The sequence below is a fragment of the Doryrhamphus excisus genome, chromosome 12 (genome assembly GCF_030265055.1).
Source record: "Doryrhamphus excisus isolate RoL2022-K1 chromosome 12, RoL_Dexc_1.0, whole genome shotgun sequence".
NCBI lineage: Eukaryota > Metazoa > Chordata > Actinopteri > Syngnathiformes > Syngnathidae > Doryrhamphus > Doryrhamphus excisus.
This window is the reverse complement of record NC_080477.1, coordinates 21206506-21225309: the sequence shown is the minus strand read 5'-3', so window position 1 is coordinate 21225309 and position 18804 is coordinate 21206506. Positions and strand designations below refer to the sequence as shown.

The 18804-nt window shown below is 37.3% G+C and overlaps 1 protein-coding gene across 1 annotated transcript in view; it reads left to right on the top strand.

Annotated features, from left to right (window-relative positions):
• Positions 1-18804, top strand: part of LOC131139541 (adenylate cyclase type 2-like) — a 33080-nt gene that overhangs the window by 11656 nt on the left and 2620 nt on the right. Inside the window, exons 8-22 of the mRNA XM_058089238.1 lie at positions 1583-1626; positions 2038-2097; positions 5391-5468; positions 5548-5617; positions 5686-5783; positions 5893-5977; positions 8916-9053; positions 9151-9258; positions 10443-10639; positions 12458-12569; positions 12671-12829; positions 14322-14468; positions 14575-14682; positions 16218-16332; positions 17713-17837. Of these exons, the coding sequence (XP_057945221.1) occupies positions 1583-1626; positions 2038-2097; positions 5391-5468; positions 5548-5617; positions 5686-5783; positions 5893-5977; positions 8916-9053; positions 9151-9258; positions 10443-10639; positions 12458-12569; positions 12671-12829; positions 14322-14468; positions 14575-14682; positions 16218-16332; positions 17713-17837 (1644 nt within the window). The remainder of the gene's footprint in view (positions 1-1582; positions 1627-2037; positions 2098-5390; positions 5469-5547; positions 5618-5685; positions 5784-5892; positions 5978-8915; positions 9054-9150; positions 9259-10442; positions 10640-12457; positions 12570-12670; positions 12830-14321; positions 14469-14574; positions 14683-16217; positions 16333-17712; positions 17838-18804) is intronic.

Genomic DNA, 18804 nt, shown 5'->3' with positions numbered 1-18804 from the left:
CTGTTTTTAAGGACCTACTGACAATAAAATGTGAGTGAAAAATATTGCTAGTCAAAAATATACAAAACAGGAGCGTTTTGCTGTTTTAAGGACCTAAAATGTCAGTAAAAAATATTTTGTGGTAGGAAGGCTGTGCTGTTTTTACTCCAAAAATTCAGTCAAAGATCAAAAATTCAGTCAAAGATTGTCTATGACAGGTGGGCTCTGCTGTTTTTAAGGATCTGCTGCAAAAATGCTTTTCGGTGCTCTGCTGTTTTTAAGAACCTACTGTAAAAACACTAGTCAAAGATCCTCAATATGACAGACACACTGTTGCTGTTTTTAAGGACCTACTGACAATAAAATGTGAGTGAAAAATATTGCTCGTCAAAAATGTACAAAACAGGAGCATTTTGCTGTTTTTAAGGACCTACTGACAATAAAATGTCAGTGAAAATATCTTGTGGTAGGAAGGCTGTGCTGTTTTAACTCCAAAAATTCATTCAAAGATTGTCTATGACAGGTGGGCTCTGCTGTTTTTAAGGATCTGCGGCAAAAATGCTTTTCAGTGCTCTGCTGTTTTTGATAACCTACTGTAAAAACACTAGTCAAAGATCCTCAACATGACAGACACACACTGCTGTTTTTAAGGACCTACTGACAATAAAATGTGAGTGAAAAATATTGCTAGTCAAAAATGTACAAAACAGGAGCATTTTGCTGTTTTTAAGGATCTACTGACAATAAAATGTGAGTAAAAAATATTTTGTGGCAGGAAGGTTGTGCCGTTTTTACTCCAAAAATTCAAAATAAGGACCTACTGACAATAAAATGTGAGTGAAAAATATTGCTCATCAAAAATATACAAAACAGGAGCGTTTTGCTGTTTTAAGGACCTAAAATGTCAGTAAAAAATATTTTGTGGTAGGAAGGCTGTGCTGTTTTTACTCCAAAAAATTCAGTCAAAGATCAAAAATTCAGTCAAAGATTGTCTATGACAGGTGGGCTCTGCTGTTTTTAAGGATCTGCTGCAAAAATGCTTTTCGGTGCTCTGCTGTTTTTAAGAACCTACTGTAAAAACACTAGTCAAAGATCCTCAATATGACACACTGTTGCTGTTTTTAAGGACCTACTGACAATAAAATGTGAGTGAAAAATATTGCTCGTCAAAAATGTACAAAACAGGAGCATTTTGCTGTTTTTAAGGATCTACTGACAATAAAATGTGAGTAAAAAATATTTTGTGGCAGGAAGGTTGTGCTGTTTTTACTCCAAAAAAATTCAGTCAAAGATCAAAAATTCAGTCAAAGATTGTCTATGACAGGTGGGCTCTGCTGTTTTTAAAGATCTGTGGCAAAAATGCTTTTCAGTGCTCTGCTGTTTTTGAGAACCTACTGTAAAAACACTAGTCAAAGATCCTCAACATGACAGACACACTCTTGCTGTTTTTAAGGCCCGCTAGTTAACCCCTATATGACAGGGATGCTTTGCAGTTTTTGAGAATCGGCTACAATAGAACACAAGTCAAAGATCATTAATATATAACAAGAGTGCTCTGCTTTTAGGTTTTCATTCTTCTTTTTTGTTGTTATTTTTTTTACAGGACATCCCGTTGCGGACAGCACCCAGCTCCAAGATCCCTGAGAGGTAAAACAAAAAAAACAAAAAAAAAACGATGTGAGCTGGCAGCTAAGCGCCCCTTATTTGGCGACTACTTTGACGGTGTACTTCGTAGTAGCGCATACTTCATGTGAACTGCGTCGTAAATAAAGAATACGGCTCAGCAGGCTCGAGTAACGACGTGTTGCTCAGCAATCACAATATTTCACAGCCTATTAATCCTTCGCCTTTTCACCTTTAAAAATCCATCAAGTGCAGGACAAAGGCGTCTTCGATGAAGCGTTCCGCCTCATTTGAATCGACTTATCTTCCTGTACGGCGATATTACATAAGTAGATATTTTAATGTCAATTATTGTTTTTGTCGTCGCAGTTGACGCGATGCTGTGTTGTGATGACTTTGTGTGTTTGTGTCCTGACCGTTGGACTTTTATGGCAGCTTTGATGAGTCTGTAGACGAGAGGGTCACCTCGCCTGCCCCTTCGTTCAGCAGCTATAAGTGAGTCCTGCAAGGCGTTCGACCTTGGTCATTTTTCAAGCATTTCTATTGGACGTTCTCAAGGTACAGTATTATAGAAAGTACACTTGGAGTCGTAATACAGCTTGGACAGCGGTAGGCATTGAAAAGGAGTCGACACACGGATAATGTTATGGAGACACAAGGGAGACTTTAGCATTGCCCAGTCTCCATGATGAGTACATGTTGGAATGTTTTCCCTCAATGAACCGCAGCAGGCAGCACTCATGCAGGGACAGATTGTTCTACTGGCACTTGACTGTCGACAATACACGAGTTTACAAGTTTTGATGTATTTTTAGAGCCACCTGTTGGTTTGCATACATGAACTCTTAAACCCCGAATATAAGACACCTTTTTCAACATCCATTTTTGGGAAAAAACATATTTTTAAAAACAAATTTACTCTTTAAAAAAATGAAAAATAAATCATGTTTTGAAGTATTTTTAGAGCCGACTGTTGGTTTGCATACATGAACCCCTAAACCCTGAATATAAGACACATCTTTTTCAACATCCATTTTTGGGAAAAAACATATTTTTAAAAACAAATTTACTCTTTAAAAAATGAAAAAAAAATCATGTTTTGAAGTACTCGTGCAGCACACGTGCAGCCCCGGACCATAACACCATGTTTGACTGTAGCCCCAAAAGCTTCAAATTGCCATAGCACATGTTGGGATTCATGTTTATGCCTTGATGCACCGCAGCTCACCCACTGTCGGCAGCACTCGTGCAGCCCCGGACCATAACGCCATGTTTGACCGTAGCCCCAAAAGCTTCACCCTGCCATAGCACATGTTGGGATTCATGTTTATGCCTTGATGCACCGCAGCTCACCCACTGTCGGCAGCACTCGTGCAGCCCCGGACCATAACGCCATGTTTGACCGTATCCCCAAAAGCTTCACCCTGCCATAGCACATGTTGGGATTCATGTTTATGCCTTGATGCACCGCAGCTCACCCACTGTCGGCAGCACTCGTGCAGCCCCAGACCATAACGCCATGTTTGACCGTAGCCCCAAAAGCTTCACCCTGCCATAGCACATGTTGGGATTCATGTTTATGCCTTGATGCACCGCAGCTCACCCACTGTCGGCAGCACTCGTGCAGCCCCGGACCATAACGCCATGTTTGACTGTAGCCCCAAAAGCTTCACCCTGCCATAGCACATGTTGGGATTCATGTTTATGCCTTGATGCACCGCAGCTCACCCACTGTCGGCAGCACTCGTGCAGCCCCGGACCATAACGCCATGTTTGACTGTAGCCCCAAAAGTTTCACCCTGCCAGCGCACATGTTGGGATTCATGTTTATGCCTTGATGCACCGCAGCTCACCCACTGTCGGCAGCACTCGTGCAGCCCCGGACCATAACACCATGTTTGACCGTAGCCCCAAAAGCTTCACCCTGCCATAGCACATGTTGGGATTCATGATTATGCCTTGATGCACCGCAGCTCACCCACCTTCGGCAGCACTCGTGCAGCCCCGGACCATAACGCCATGTTTGACTGTAGCCCCAAAAGCTTCACCCTGCCATAGCACATGTTGGGATTCACGTTTATGCCTTGATGCACCGCAGCTCACCCACTGTCGGCAGCACTCGTGCAGCCCCAGACCATAACACCATGTTTGACTGTAGCCCCAAAAGCCTCACCCTGCCATAGCACATGTTGGGATTCATGTTTATGCCTTGATGCACCGCAGCTCACCCACTGTCGGCAGCACTCGTGCAGCCCCGGACCATAACGCCATGTTTGACTGTAGCCCCAAAAGCTTCACCCTGCCATAGCACATGTTGGGATTCATGTTTATGCCTTGATGCACCGCAGCTCACCCACTGTCGGCAGCACTCGTGCAGCCCCAGACCATAACGCCATGTTTGACTGTAGCCCCAAAAGCTTCACCCTGCCATAGCACATGTTGGGATTCAGGTTTATGCCTTGATGCACCGCAGCTCACCCACTGTCGGCAGCACTCGTGCAGCCCCAGACCATAACACCATGTTTGACTGTAGCCCCAAAAGCTTCAAATTGCCATAGCACATGTTGGGATTCACGTTTATGCCTTGATGCACCGCAGCTCACCCACTGTCGGCAGCACTCGTGCAGCCCCGGACCATGACTGCGTCTTGGTGACTCCATACTGTTATCCAAGTTGCACACTGACTACCCCACAGTACATCCATGTGTACTTTTTTTTATAGTACTGTCCCTAAAAATGCTTGCTGAACGTATCACTGTATATGGAAATACTTCCTTACTTCCTGGTTGAGTACTACAACTACTACTACTACTACTACTAATTGGTCTAACTACTACTAACTAACCCTAGCAGGTGTACTGCAGTTCTTGCTCAATGTGCTCCCGTTTTACGAGGCTAGCATGTGTTGTCTTTATTATCATCCTGTTAACACGGAACGGGTGGGGTGGGGGGGACAATGTGGGGGGGGGTATGTATCTGCTGCGTGCATCTGTGCGAGGGCTTCCTTCCTGCTAGATAGAGTCGGGGTTTTCCGAAACAGAAGAGACACTCCCGACCAAAGCTCATCTAACATCCGTTTAACTCAGGGGTGGGCAAACTACGGCCCGGGGGCCACATCCGGCCCGCCAAGTGTTTGAATACGGCCCGTCCGTTCTTTCCAAAGTATTTCATTTAAACTCAACATACGAACTGGCATCATGGCTTGAGCCAACCTTTTGATGGTTGTATCAATTTTGTTATTTGACGTGGTCTGTTGTTTACAAAGTGCTCCTGAAAAAAGGGACACAATAATAATAATAATAATAATAATAATAATAAAAATTAAAATATTTAAATATTTTATATTTAAATATTTTATATTTAAATATAAAATATTTAAATATAAAATATTTAAATATAAAATATTTAAATATAAATATAAAATAATAAATAATAATAGCAGATTGGATGACACTTTTACAGATACAATAATATCAGGTGGACTGTTACGTGTAAAATATACGTATAGTCTGCCCCCCCCCCCCCCCCCCCCCCCCCCCCGCATGTTAAATCAATGCGGCCCGCGAGTCAAAAAGTTTGCCCACCCCTGGTTTAACTCCTTCTTATGTATCTTCTCTCCCTGGCATCTTCTCTTATTTTACTCCTCACTAATAATAATAATAATAATAATAATAATAATATGCGTAAAATCCATGAATCTTGTTGCCCACCAAGCAAATTCTGAAGCATATCCTCACGATTGGCGTGTGTTGGAAGTCATCCATGTGTCGTGTGCATTTCCGGCGTAGGAACAAATCCCAGAAGAGTCGCTTTGATGAGGAGCTGCACAACGAGATGACGACGACCATAGACGAGCTCAGCAGCAAGTAAGTCCACTTTTGGAGGAAGCAAATATGCACAATAAAGTCCGTTTCAGGGGGGGTCTAATATTTTTAAATTTTACAGGCAATGGTATAAATCGGAGGAGAGCGGGAGTTTAGCTATATGGTTTCCGAAGAAAGATCTGGAAAAACAGGTGACTTCCTCATTGAAGGCATTCCCAATTGTGCCGATTCCAATATTTTTGTGTTGCTGTTCTCAAAGTACCGAGCGCTGGATCTGCCCATGTTCAAGCACTACGTCGGCTGTGCCACCTTCATCTTCCTCTGCATCTTTCTCATCCAGATGTTTGTCACGAAGGAGTGAGTATGCGTGTTTTTTTTTTTGGAGCATTCATTCATATATACGTTACAGTATGCTGCTACAGTGTTCGATGCCGACACACCTGGTCCTTTCATGAAACCCCCTCAGCCGACAGATATTAGGAATAACGTTTGGAGCGTTGGCGTGTGTCCTGCTGTTGACCCTGGCCATCTGCTTTGCTGGTCACTTACAGGTCAGTGTTGAAAGCTTCCATTAACATTTGCAGAGCTGGTTTGCTAACCCTTTCTTAGCAGGGAGGGGATAACAACAAACTATATCATGGGTCTTGCTGGCCCCCAATAGAGAACAACCCTCCTCGTCAAGGCCTGTTTTTGGAAGGAATATTTTTTTAAGACAAAATCAATGACGATATGATAAAAAAAAAATTTAATTATATTTATTTATGTATTATGTAATTATTATTATAATAAATTAATTTTTTAATTTTTTAATTTATTATTTTTTTAATTTTTTAATTTTTTAATTTATTATTTTTTTAATTTTTTAATTTTTTAATTTTTTAATTTTTTAATTTTTTAATTAAAAAAAATTTTTTTTTAATTTTTTTAATTTTTTTATTTTTTAGAGCCACTTGTTGGTTTGCATACATGAACCCTTAAACCCCGAATATAAGACACCTTTTTCAACATCCATTTCTGGGAAAGACATCTTTTAAAAACACATTTATTCATAAAAAAAAATTAAAAATAACACATTTGAAGTCATTTCAAGCCAACTGTTGGTTTCTATGTATAAATATGTTGATCCTGAATATAAGACATATTTTTTGAAGACTCTTTCTTTTTTAAAGAAATATTCACTAAGACAAAATCAATGATGATATGATAAAAAAAATATTTTTTAAATTATATTTATTTATTATTTCATTATTATTACAATCAATAAAATAAATAAAATATAATGAATACATTTATTAATTTTTAATTTATTATTTTTATTTATTTATTATTTTTTAATTTATTATTATTATTTTTAAACTTGTTGGTTTGCATACATGAACCCCTTAACCCCGAATATAAGACACCCTTTTCAACATCCATTTTTGGGAAAAACATATTTTTAAAAACAAATTTACTTTTTAAAAAATGAAAAAAAAATCACGTTTTGAAGTATTTTTAGAGCCGACTGTTGGTTTGCATACATGAACCCTTAAACCCCAAATATAAGACACCTTTTTCAACATCCATTTCTGGGAAAGACATCTTTTTATGACAAATTTATTCTTTAAAAAAAAATTTAAAATCACATTTGAAGTCATTTCGAGCCAACTGTTGGTTTCTATGTATAAATCTGTTGATCCCGAATATAAGACATCTTTTTTTAAGACTTGTTTTTTTGGAAGAAATATTTACTAAGACAAAATCAAAGACAATTTGATATCAAAACCATGTTTTCGCTGTATTTGGAGCCATCTGTTGCTCTTTATGCACACAATTTAGACTCCGAATATAAGACACATCTTTTTCAATACCCCTTTTTGGGAAAAACATATTTTTTTTAAAACAAATTTACTCTTTAAAAAATGACAAAAAATCATGTTTTGAAGTAATTTTAGAGCCACCTGTTGGTTTGCATGCATGAACTCTTAAACCCCAAATATAAGACACATCTTTTTCAATACCCCTTTTGGGGAAAAACATATTTTTTTTAAAACAAATTTACTCTTTAAAAAATGACAAAAAATCATGTTTTGAAGTATTTTTAGAGCCACCTGTTGGTTTGCATGCATGAACTCTTAAACCCCAAACATAAGACACATCTTTTTCAACATCCATTTTTGGGCAAGACATCTTTTTAAGACACATTTATTCTTTAAAAAATGAAAAATCACATTTGAAGTCATTTCAAGCCAACTGTTGGTTTCTATGTATAAATCTGTTGAACCCGAATATAAGACATCTTTTTTTAAGACTCGTTTTTTTGGAATAAATATTTACTAAGACAAAATCAAAGACAATTTGATATCAAAACCATGTTTTCACTGTATTTGGAACCATCTGTTTCTCTGCATGTACACATTTCAGACTCCGAATATAAGACACATGTTTTTCAATACCCCATTTTGGGAAAAACATCTTTTAAAAAAAATCACATTTGAAGTCATTGATTTCCAACCCCCTTGGTGCCAACTGTTGGTTTTCATGTAGAAATTTCTTGACCTCGAATATAAGACAAACATTTTCAAAGCCTGTTTTTTAAAAAATTGTATGAGACAAAATCAAAGACAATTTGATGTCAAAACCATGTTTTCACTTTATTTGAAGCCATCTGTTGTTTTGCATGTACACATTTCAGACCCCGAATATAAGACGCATCCTTTTTGAAAGACAGTTTCTGAAGAAATACTTAATAATACACACTCAAAGACATTTTGATTTAAAAAATTATGTTGTCAAATCGGTTTCTAACTCTCCTGGTGCCACCTGTTGGTTTTCATGTAGAAATTTCTTGACCTCGAATATAAGACAAACATTTTCAATGCCTGTTTTTTTTAAATTGTATGAGACAAAATCAAAGACAATTTGAGATTTAAAAAAAAAACTGTTTTGAAGGTGTGTGGACCCACTCATTGATTTGCATGTACAAACATCTCTACCCCGAATATAAGACAACACAACTTTTTTCGGGACCAGTTTTGTGGAAAAAAATATTTTGTGAAACAAAATTAAAAACAAATTGAAAAAAAAACCACGTTTACTAGTTGTGTCGGGTTCCCTGTTGATTTGCATGTATAACCCTTCAGAAGCCGAATATAAGCCGACGTCTTTGAGTTTTTGGAAAAAATGACAACATATAAAATTGCATTTTCACGCCATTGTAAATATGTTTACACGTATACATTTCTACACCTATAATATACGACAACCTGTCTTTTTGCCTAGAGAGCGTCTTATATGCGGTTAGTAGGACGATACCTCAGTGGAAGTCCTATGCTAAAATTAGCCAGTGTTAGAATAGAAAGACATTCTGGAAGCCATGCCCTGAATCTTTCTATAGCTAACCTCGTGACTCGGTCGGTCCTTACAGATTCCTGGTGTGCAGATGAATATGACGCATGTTGTTATGCGCCATCTTGTTTTTAAAAAAAATGTATTTATGTGTTTGTGTAGCGTCTTTTTCCAGAGAAGCTGTCCAATTGCCAGTGGCTGGCTGCCGTCTCGGAGTCGGTGGTGAAGAAGCCATGTGTGCGCCTCCCGCTGGCCGCCGTCGCCACTGCGGTTATTATAATCTTGGCAATCTTCAACCTGGTAAAGAAGCCGCCCTTTCATCTCCTTAAAGCGACATCGCACATTTACAACTTTTTTTTCCTCTCGGATTTTTTCCCACAATGCCGCCACGATTCAGTGCTTCGTTCAGACACGTTTGCCGGAATGTTCCAGCGATGTTCTGGACCTTGGGCACGCAAATGGTTCCCATGAAGTGGGCCTACAGGAAGGACTCTTCTATCTGCCTGTGAGGACGTTTTCATGCTATTTTTGGTACCTTTTTAAAATAAAAAATAACAGAATTAATGTGAAAAATATTCATTTTTATTTATGTTTAATTTTATTATTTTTATATTTATTTTTCTTACCCTTTTAAAATAAAAAATAGCAGAATTAATGGGAAAATATTTATTTATATTTATATTTATTATTTTTATTTTTTATATTTACTTTTTTTTACCTTTTGAAATTAAAAAATAGCAGAATTAATGGGAAAATATTTTTATTTATATTTATTTTTATTATTTTTATTTCTTATTTATTTTTCTTACCTTTTTAAAATAACAAATAGCAGAATTAATGGGAAAAATGTTTATTTTTATTTCTTATATTTTTCTTACCTTTTTAAAATAAAAAATAGAATTAATGGGAAAATATTTATTTTTATTCATATTTATTATTGTTTATATTTATTTTTCTTACCTTTTTAAAATATAAATTGCAGAATTAATGTGAAAAATATTTATTTTTATTTATTTTTATTATTTGTATTTATTTTTCTGACCTTTTTAAATTAAAAAATAGCAGAATTCATGTGAAAAATATTTATATATATTTTTTTTATATTTATTTTTCTTACATTTTTAAAATAAAAAATAGAATTAATGGGAAAATATTTAATTTTATTTATATTTATTATTTCTATTTTTTTCTATTTATTTTATTTATTTTTTTCTTACCTTTTTAAAATAAAAAATAGCAGAATTAATGTGAAAAATATTTATTTATATTTATTTTATATTTTTTAAATATTTATTATGTATATATATATATATATATATATATATACACATATATTAATATATGTGTATATATATACATATACATACAAACAACATTTTAAAGTGCATACACCCCCAGGGTCCATACGAGACTGCAGTTAATTGAATAGAAGTACTAATTGGAGTATTTATACTAATAGGCATGCATACTTAGGCAAACAATATTTGTTTGTGTTTATTTTTTAATTTGTTCACAATTGAATATATATTTTTTCTCATGTTTTTCATTAATATTATATGCAAATGTAATATAATTGGACATCAAACTCATTTCCTATTCAATCTCATCCATTTTTAATAGTTACTAATCTACTCCATATGTCATGTCAGGTCCATAGTAATACGCAGCCTCTCTCTGTCTCCCACGTAGTACTCCGTGTACTGCTGCATCTTATCCCTGGTGGCTTGCGGGGTTTTCCTGCGGGTCAGCTTGGAGCTCAAAGCGCTCTTCCTCACCCTGGCCTCCACCATGTACTACGTCATCATCCTCAGCACCAACAGGGCTCTCTTTGTGGCCTACGCCGGCGTCCTCTACGCTCAGATTCCTGGGGCCGGGAACTGCAGCAGGTGGGGACTCAATGTGTATTTAGATATAATATATATATACATAGAATATATACTGTAGGCTCGTCTGATACTGCAATAGGAGGCGACTGACGTGGTGGAAAAGTCACACATGAGGAGGATTAAAGTGATTTGTTGAATGTGAGCGACCTTATTGGATGTTGATCTTCCAGAACCATCACATACTGGGAATATTACAATGTACATGTAGTATATACCATATGTATAATAATAATAATGTTCAATATATATAGGTAATAGGTGTCCATATTCTGGGGTGTGTGCCCTTTAATTGACCACATATGGTAATGGTAATGGTTTTATTTCATTTGAACATGCATCAGATTACAATTGAGTGCATCCCATAATCAGTTCCCAGTTCCACATGTCCAAAAGGAGTAGGAAGAAGCAAAGCTTATTAAATCCTACCCCTCCATCTGGTACTTTTACAATCAGTAACTGTTACATTTGTTCACTTCCTGCTTTCCTAATATGGTTTTAATTTAATTTAATTGTATTTTTTCACATTAATTCTGCTATTTTTATTTTAAAAAGGTAAGAAAAATAAATATAAAAAAAATAATAAAAATAAATATTTTTCACATTAATTCTGCTATTTTTTATTTTAAAAAGGTAAGAAAAATAAATAAAAAAATAAATATAAATAAATATTTTTCACATTAATTCTGATATTTTGTATTTTAAAAAGGTAAGAAAAATAAATATTAAAAAATAATAAAAATAAATATTTTTCACATTAATTCTGCTATTTTTTATTTTAAAAAGGTAAGAAAAAAATATATATATAAATAAATATTTTTCACATTAATTCTGCTATTTTGTATTTTAAAAAGGTAAGAAAAATAAATATAAAAAATAAAAAAAATTATTTAATTAATTTTAATTTTATTTTATTTAATTTAAGTCATGTACCGAAGTACGAGGTGATATGAGCATACAATGCCATAATGGGTACCATAGTAACTGTCAATATAGTGATTTTGACAGTTACTATGGTACCCATTATGTCATTGGATGCTCATATTAAATCAGGGTTGTCCAAAGCACTGCCTGCAGCAGATTTTTTTTATTTATTTTTAAATAAATTTTTTTTTAATAAAATATAGTTCAACTACAAACTAAAAAAAAACAACCAACCAATAACAGCAGTCATTTTATAAGAATAAGGAGAAAATATGAAGAAAAACAAGTTTTAATTTAACGACAAAAAGGCCATAATTTTACAAGCTTAACATTGCAATATAATAAGGAAAAATAATGTCATTTTAGTAGCATAAAATGGAAATATTTAAGAATGTTGTAATATTATGAGAAATCAACTAAATAACAAATAAAAAATGTAATTTAAAATCAAAGTTATAAAGGTACGAGAAAGTCAAAATATTATAAGAATTAAATATGGATGTCGGGCTGCACGGTGGTCGAGTGGTTAGCGTGAAGACCTCACAGCTAGGAAACCAGGGTTCAATCCCACCCTCGGCCATCTCTGTGTGCATTGGTGTGTTTTTTCCGGGTATTCCGGTTTCCTCCCACATTCCAAAAACATGCTAGGTTAATTAGCGAAATTGTCCATAGGTATGAATGTGAGTGTGAATGGTTGTTTGTCTATATGTGCCCTGTGATTGGCTGGCCACCAGTCCAGGGTGTACCCCGCCTCTCTCGGTCGAAGACAGCTGGGATAGGCTCCAGCACCCAGGTTACACATATTGGTATCGTCTGAGATCGATATCGGAAAATTGAAAATTAGAGAAATTTCAAGTCAAATATGGCCGCATCCCAACATGCAGTATTTCCTCACAGCATAGAAGATGAGTCCATCCTGAGACTGGTCGGCCTGGTGAAGCACCCTCAGGTGATGAGCTGCATCTACATCACCTTGTTCCTGGTCACCATGCTCATCATCTCACAGCAGGTGCTGCCTTCTGCTTGCGTTATTATTATTATTATTATTATTATTATTTCTTCTTCTACTATTATTATTATTTCAAACCCATCCTTGTCGTGTCCCTACAGAACGAGTCGTGCTTCCGCCAGGACTTCCTGCTCAAGTACAAGAACCACACGGAGCAGGACGAGATCGAGACCCGGGAGAACCTCAACCGGCTTCTGCTGGAGAACGTGCTGCCGGCTCACGTGGCCTCGCTCTTTGTCGGCGAGAACAAAAAGAACGAGGTGAGACCTGGATGAAGATCATTCCTGAAGACAACATTCCCGTTGAAAATGACTCACATTTTGCCGCGGAGTCAAACTATTTCAATATGAAAACATTCACCTCAGTAAGGACACATTTTTAGCTAAAAAAAATTACCAACATTTAGCCGTTTTGCACATCATCGAAATTCCTGCTGAGCCGGAATTTCCACATTTTCCAAAGACAATTTTCCTTAAGAATTCTTCTTACTTGTACATTTCCTAACCTACACATGTATTCCAGTGTATTGGTCACTGTATTCCATTCCATCATCAAAACATTCAGGTTAACAATTCTTCATATCACAAAAATTCTTAATTTCCCAGAATTCCAAATTTTCTTTTTTTCTGTTTGATCTTAGGAATTCTTACTACATCCATATTTCTCAACCGATTCAAAACATTTCAACGTCAACGTATTCGGCTAAATAATTCAAAACTTTTTGTCAACATTAAAAAAATTCCACATTTTCTAGCCCAATTCCCATTTTAAATGAAATGCATTTTCCGACATTTCTCCACCGACTCAGTGTTCCTGCATTAAAACATTCAGCTAATTCAACACATTCAAGCTTGATGAATGAATGGCATTTTTCCATGTTTTTTACCCATTAAAACCATTACACCATCAAAACATTCAATCACATTCCAAAAATTCCCGGTTCTCACAGAACTCCTGATTTGTCCAGTCCAAAATTCTCATTGTGAAATCAATGTCATTTACCCACACTTGCAGCATTAAAAAAAATTCAACATATTCAAGCTTCCAACTTGGGAAAAATTCCTGGTTTTCATAGAATTCCTCATCTTTCCAGCCTGAAAAATCCTATTGTGAAATGAATGGCATTTTCCCATGTTTTTTAACCCATTAAAACCATTCCAGCATCAAAACATTCAGGGTAACAATATATCCATATTCAAAAAACTCCGGCTCTCACAGAATTCCTCATTTTTCCAGGCCAGAATTCTCATTGTGAAATTAATTTCATTTTCCCACTTTTCCTTTGCTTTCAAAGCGTTCCAGTATTGAAACATTCAGGTTAACAATTTTCCACATTCCAAAAATTCCTTCATTTTTCCAAACCCAACCCAAAATCCACATTGTTCTTCCAATTCAAACCATTCTAGCCAGGACATTCAGCTCATTCAAAACATTCAGGTGATCTATCTTCAACATTCCAAAAATTAAAATGTTTTCCCAGAATTCTACAGAAATTCTTATTGAAAAATATGGCATTTTTCCCCAAAGGATTCCAACGCTCATTCAGGTTTTAGGCTATTTTGCACAGTCCCAAAATTCCCAAAGACATTTCTCAGCCGATTCAAACCATTCCAACATGAAGAAACATAATTCCAAACATTCAGCCTGTTTTTCAACACTGGGGGAAAAAAATCCTGGTTTTCACAGAATTCCACATTTTCCAGCCTAAAAATTCCCATTTGAAATGAACGCCAGATTGATGTTTTTGAACAGGACCTCTACTACAAGTCATACGACTGCGTGTGCGTGATGTTCGCCTCAGTGCCGGATTTCAAAGAGTTCTACACCGAGTGCGATATCAACAAGGAAGGTCTGGAATGCCTGCGACTCCTCAACGAAATCATTGCCGACTTTGACGAGGTGAGCGGAGAGGAACATTCCCACCCAAGCACCGGAAAGGTCCTCCAAAAGGCAGAAATGAAATGGAAGCAGCTTGCTAACCTTCCTGGTGTCATCAACACTGCAGCTGCTGTCCAAGCCCAAGTTCAGCGGCGTGGAGAAGATCAAGACAATTGGCAGCACGTACATGGCGGCGGCCGGGCTCAGCGGGACGCCCGGGCAGGAGAACAATCAGGTGGGGTAGACGCTGGGGTCACGCCGAGGGCGGACCGGCGCTGGCTCCGGAAAAATGGGAGTTTTCCACTGTTTCAAGTGGCAGACGTTCCAGTTTATTGATGCTGGAATTTAGACAGTTTAAATGAACTTCTAGTAGGTTCTACTATGAACACGACCTTTTGTGTGTCTGGACCTTTAATGCTAATGCTAATGCTAACCGTGTACCACTGTGTTCTCCCAAGAAGTGCAAATACATACACGGCATGCTGTAAGGAGCGCTTTTGGTACTTGGAGCTACCCTGCTGGATGCTAGCATGCTAAGATGCTAATGTGCTAACTGTTAGCATTTTTTGGACATTTTACACATCTAAATGCAAATACATACATGGCATGTAAAAACACATGGCAAAACACTCGACAACTTCCTTGGCACATTCAATACGGTTATCTTGCTAGGTGTTAGCATGCTAACTTAGTATTTTAGCCATTTTACACATGTCTAAAGGCAAATACACACATGACATGATGTAAAAACTACAAGGTCCTTGGCACTTTCAAAACTAAGTGCTATCTTGTTAAATTTTAACATGCTAAGTGTTAGCATGTTAGCATTTTAGCCATTTTACACATGCCTAAATGCAAATACATATATGGCATGATGTAAAAACACTACAACTTCCTTGGGACATTCAATACTCAGTGTACTATCTCGCTAGGTGTTAGCATGCTAACTGTTAGCATTTTAGCCATTTTACTCATGTCTAAAGGCAAATACATACATGACATGACGTAAAAGCACTCCAACTTCTTTGGCACGTTCAGTACTAAATGTTATATTGCTAAGTGTTAGCATGCTAACTGTTAGCATTTTAGCCATTTTACTCATGTCTAAAGGCAAATACATGACATGACGTAAAAGCACTCCAACTCTTTGGCACATTCAGTATTAAGTGTTATATTGCTAGGTGTTAGCATGCTAACTGTTAGCATTTTAGCCCTTTTACTCATGTCTAAAGGCAAATACATACATGACAAAATGTAAAAGCACTCTACAAGTTCCTTGGCACATTCAATATTAAGTGTTATTTTTCTAGGTGTTAGCATGCTAACTGTCAGCATTTTAACCATTTTACTCATGTCTAAATGCAAATAGATACATGACATGATGGAATAACACTCTACAACTTCCTCTGCACTTTCAATACTAAGTGCTATCTTGTTGGGTGTTAGCATGCTAACTGTTAGCATATTAGCATTTTACCATTTTACGCATGTCTAAATGCAAATACATACAGTAAACATGGCATGATGTAAAGACACTCTGGAACTCCTTTGGCACTTTCAGCACTAGGTGTCATCTTGCTAGGGGCTGTTAGCATTTTTTTATTTTAACGATGTCAAAATGGTATAATACATTAAAGCAAGGACACTGAAGAATTGCCTTTGGACTTTTGCCGCTTAGCATACCAACTGTTAGCTAACTGCATGATAGCAGTGCAGCCTTTCAGCTACTTTGTTCATGTTAAAATGCCGAATGTTGCGTGCCTCTTCCAGGACAGGGAGCGCCAGCAGGCCCAGATCGGGATCATGGTGGAGTTCGCCATCGCTCTGATGGGCAAGTTGGACGGCATCAACCGACATTCCTTCAACAGCTTCAGGCTGCGTGTGGGTGAGTGGGCCGAGCCAGCCGTATCGGCGTGGGGCCGCGCCAACGTGCGCAGCGCAACGCAGCGTGGTTGGAAGCTGATGTCATCCCACTTTTGGGAAGACTCACCTCCCCCCCACCACCACCACCCCCACCCCCGCTAAATTTCATAACCTGTTTGCGGATTTATGGTCGTGTGTCAAGTGGAGCTGCTTTCTTGTCTTTTTCAAGCGAATGGAAAAGCTTTTCAACACGGCAGCTGCATAACGTAACGTGTTTTACAAAGCTTTAGTCGCTCCTTTGTCGCGTTTACGTTTCATCGTCTGATTACCTTCAACCCACAGCTCTGTGATCAAGAACTAAGTCCGGTATGTACTGGAACTGTGTACAGTAAATAAAATGCGTGTTTTCAAAGCTAGCTACATTTCCTCATGCAGGCTGCATGGTGGTTGAGTGGTTAGCACGCAGGCCTCACAGCTAGGAAACCCAAGTTCAATCCCACCCTCGGCTATCTCTGTGTGGAGTTTGCATGTTCTCCCCGTGCATGCGTGGGTTTTCTCCGGGTACTCCGGTTTCCTCCCACATTCCAAAAACATGCTAGGTTAATTAGCGACTCCAAATTGTCCATAGGTATAAATGTGAGTGTGAATGGTTGTTTGTCTATATGTGCCCTGTGATTGGCCGGCCACCAGTCCAGGGTGTACCCCGCCTCTTGCTTCAAGACAGCTGGGATAGGCTCCAGCACCCCCAGCCACCCTCGTGAGGATAAGCGATAGAAAATGAATGAATATTAATAATAATAACAAAAAAGGGCTGCACGGTGGTCGAGTGGTTAGCGCGCAGACCTCACAGCTAGGAGACCCAAGTTCAATTCCACCCTCGGCCATCTCTGTGTGGAGTTTGCATGTTCCAAAAAAAAAAAAACATGCTAGGTTAATTAGCGACTCCAAATTGTCCATAGGTATGAATGTGAGTGTGAATGGTTGTTTGTCTATATGTGCCCTGTGATTGGCTGGCCACCATTCCAGGGTGTACCCGGCGTCTCGCCCCAAGGCAGCTGGGATAGGCTCCAGCACCCCCGGGTTAGGGTTTAGTCATAAAAATGTGTAAAAAAATAAGTTTTTGTAAACATTCTTTTTTTTTTGTGCAGAAATATTTTTTTAGGTGAAATTATTTGTATCAATATTTCCGATTTTTTTCTTCTCACTCTATTGTATTTTTAAAATATTTTATTTAAAAAAAAATGAAATTTAAATATATTCAATATTTTTTTATAAGCGGTAGAAAGTGAAAAAATGAATGAACTTTTCTCATGCACTCCAAATTATTATTAAAGTAAAAAAAAAATTTTTTTAATCGATGTATGATTGAATGTAACATCCCAAAATGTGCGTTCCTGTGCAGGAATTAATCACGGCCCCGTGATCGCCGGCGTGATCGGCGCCAGGAAGCCTCAGTACGACATCTGGGGCAACACCGTCAACGTGGCCAGCAGGATGGAGAGCACAGGGGAGCTGGGAAAGATCCAAGTACGCTTACTTTTTATTATTACCTCTTCACGTTGGAGCGGGGGGTGCTTTGGAAGCGTTGCCGTAGCAACCTAACATTTGTCTTCTTTACTGTGTACGGCTTCCTCCTGAGTTGATTCGCTGCAAGGTTGCTGCTTCTTTTCCTTTTGGCTAACATATGTATGACTCATGCTGAATGAGCGCCCCCCCCCCCCCCCCAATCAGACGCCGCTTCACGGATCATTTCATACCGCGCCACAGAGAAACAACCTGCTGTTTCCTTTTGGAAAACAAAGAAAATATATATAATACCTTTTTACTCCAATACGATTTAGTACAATTAATGCCTTAACACAAATGAAACTAATATTTTTAACAGTTAATGCCTTAACACAAATAAAACTAATATTTTTAACAGTTAATGCCTTACCACTAATAATGCAATAAGCAGACAATACAGCAAAAAAAGTAAAATTTTACATGTAGTTGATGCCTTACCAGCAATAACCTCTTAAAAGACATATTTTGGAGGTATATTTCCACTGTTAAAATGAGAGTTTTAGTTTGGAGTTAGTATTTCATCATTTGTGGTATTATTTGTGTTAATGCATCTGCTTTTAAAAACACATTTATTATTTGTGGTAGGGCTTCAATTGTTAAAAACGTCATTTTTATATAAGATATATTTTGGAGGTATATTTCCACTGTTAAAATGATATAGTTTGGAGTTAGTATTTCATCATTTGTGGTATGGCATCAAAAAGCTTTTGGCTGTATTTAGTAATTATTTGTGTTAAGGCATCTGCTTTTAAAAACACATTTTTCAGAGCTATTATTTGTGGTAGGGCGTCAATGGTTAAAAACGTCATTTTTATATAAGATATATTTTGGAGGTATATTTCCACTGTTAAAATGATATAGTTTGGAGTTAGTATTTCATCATTTGTGGTATGGCATCAAAAAGCTTTTGGCTGTATTCAGTAATTAC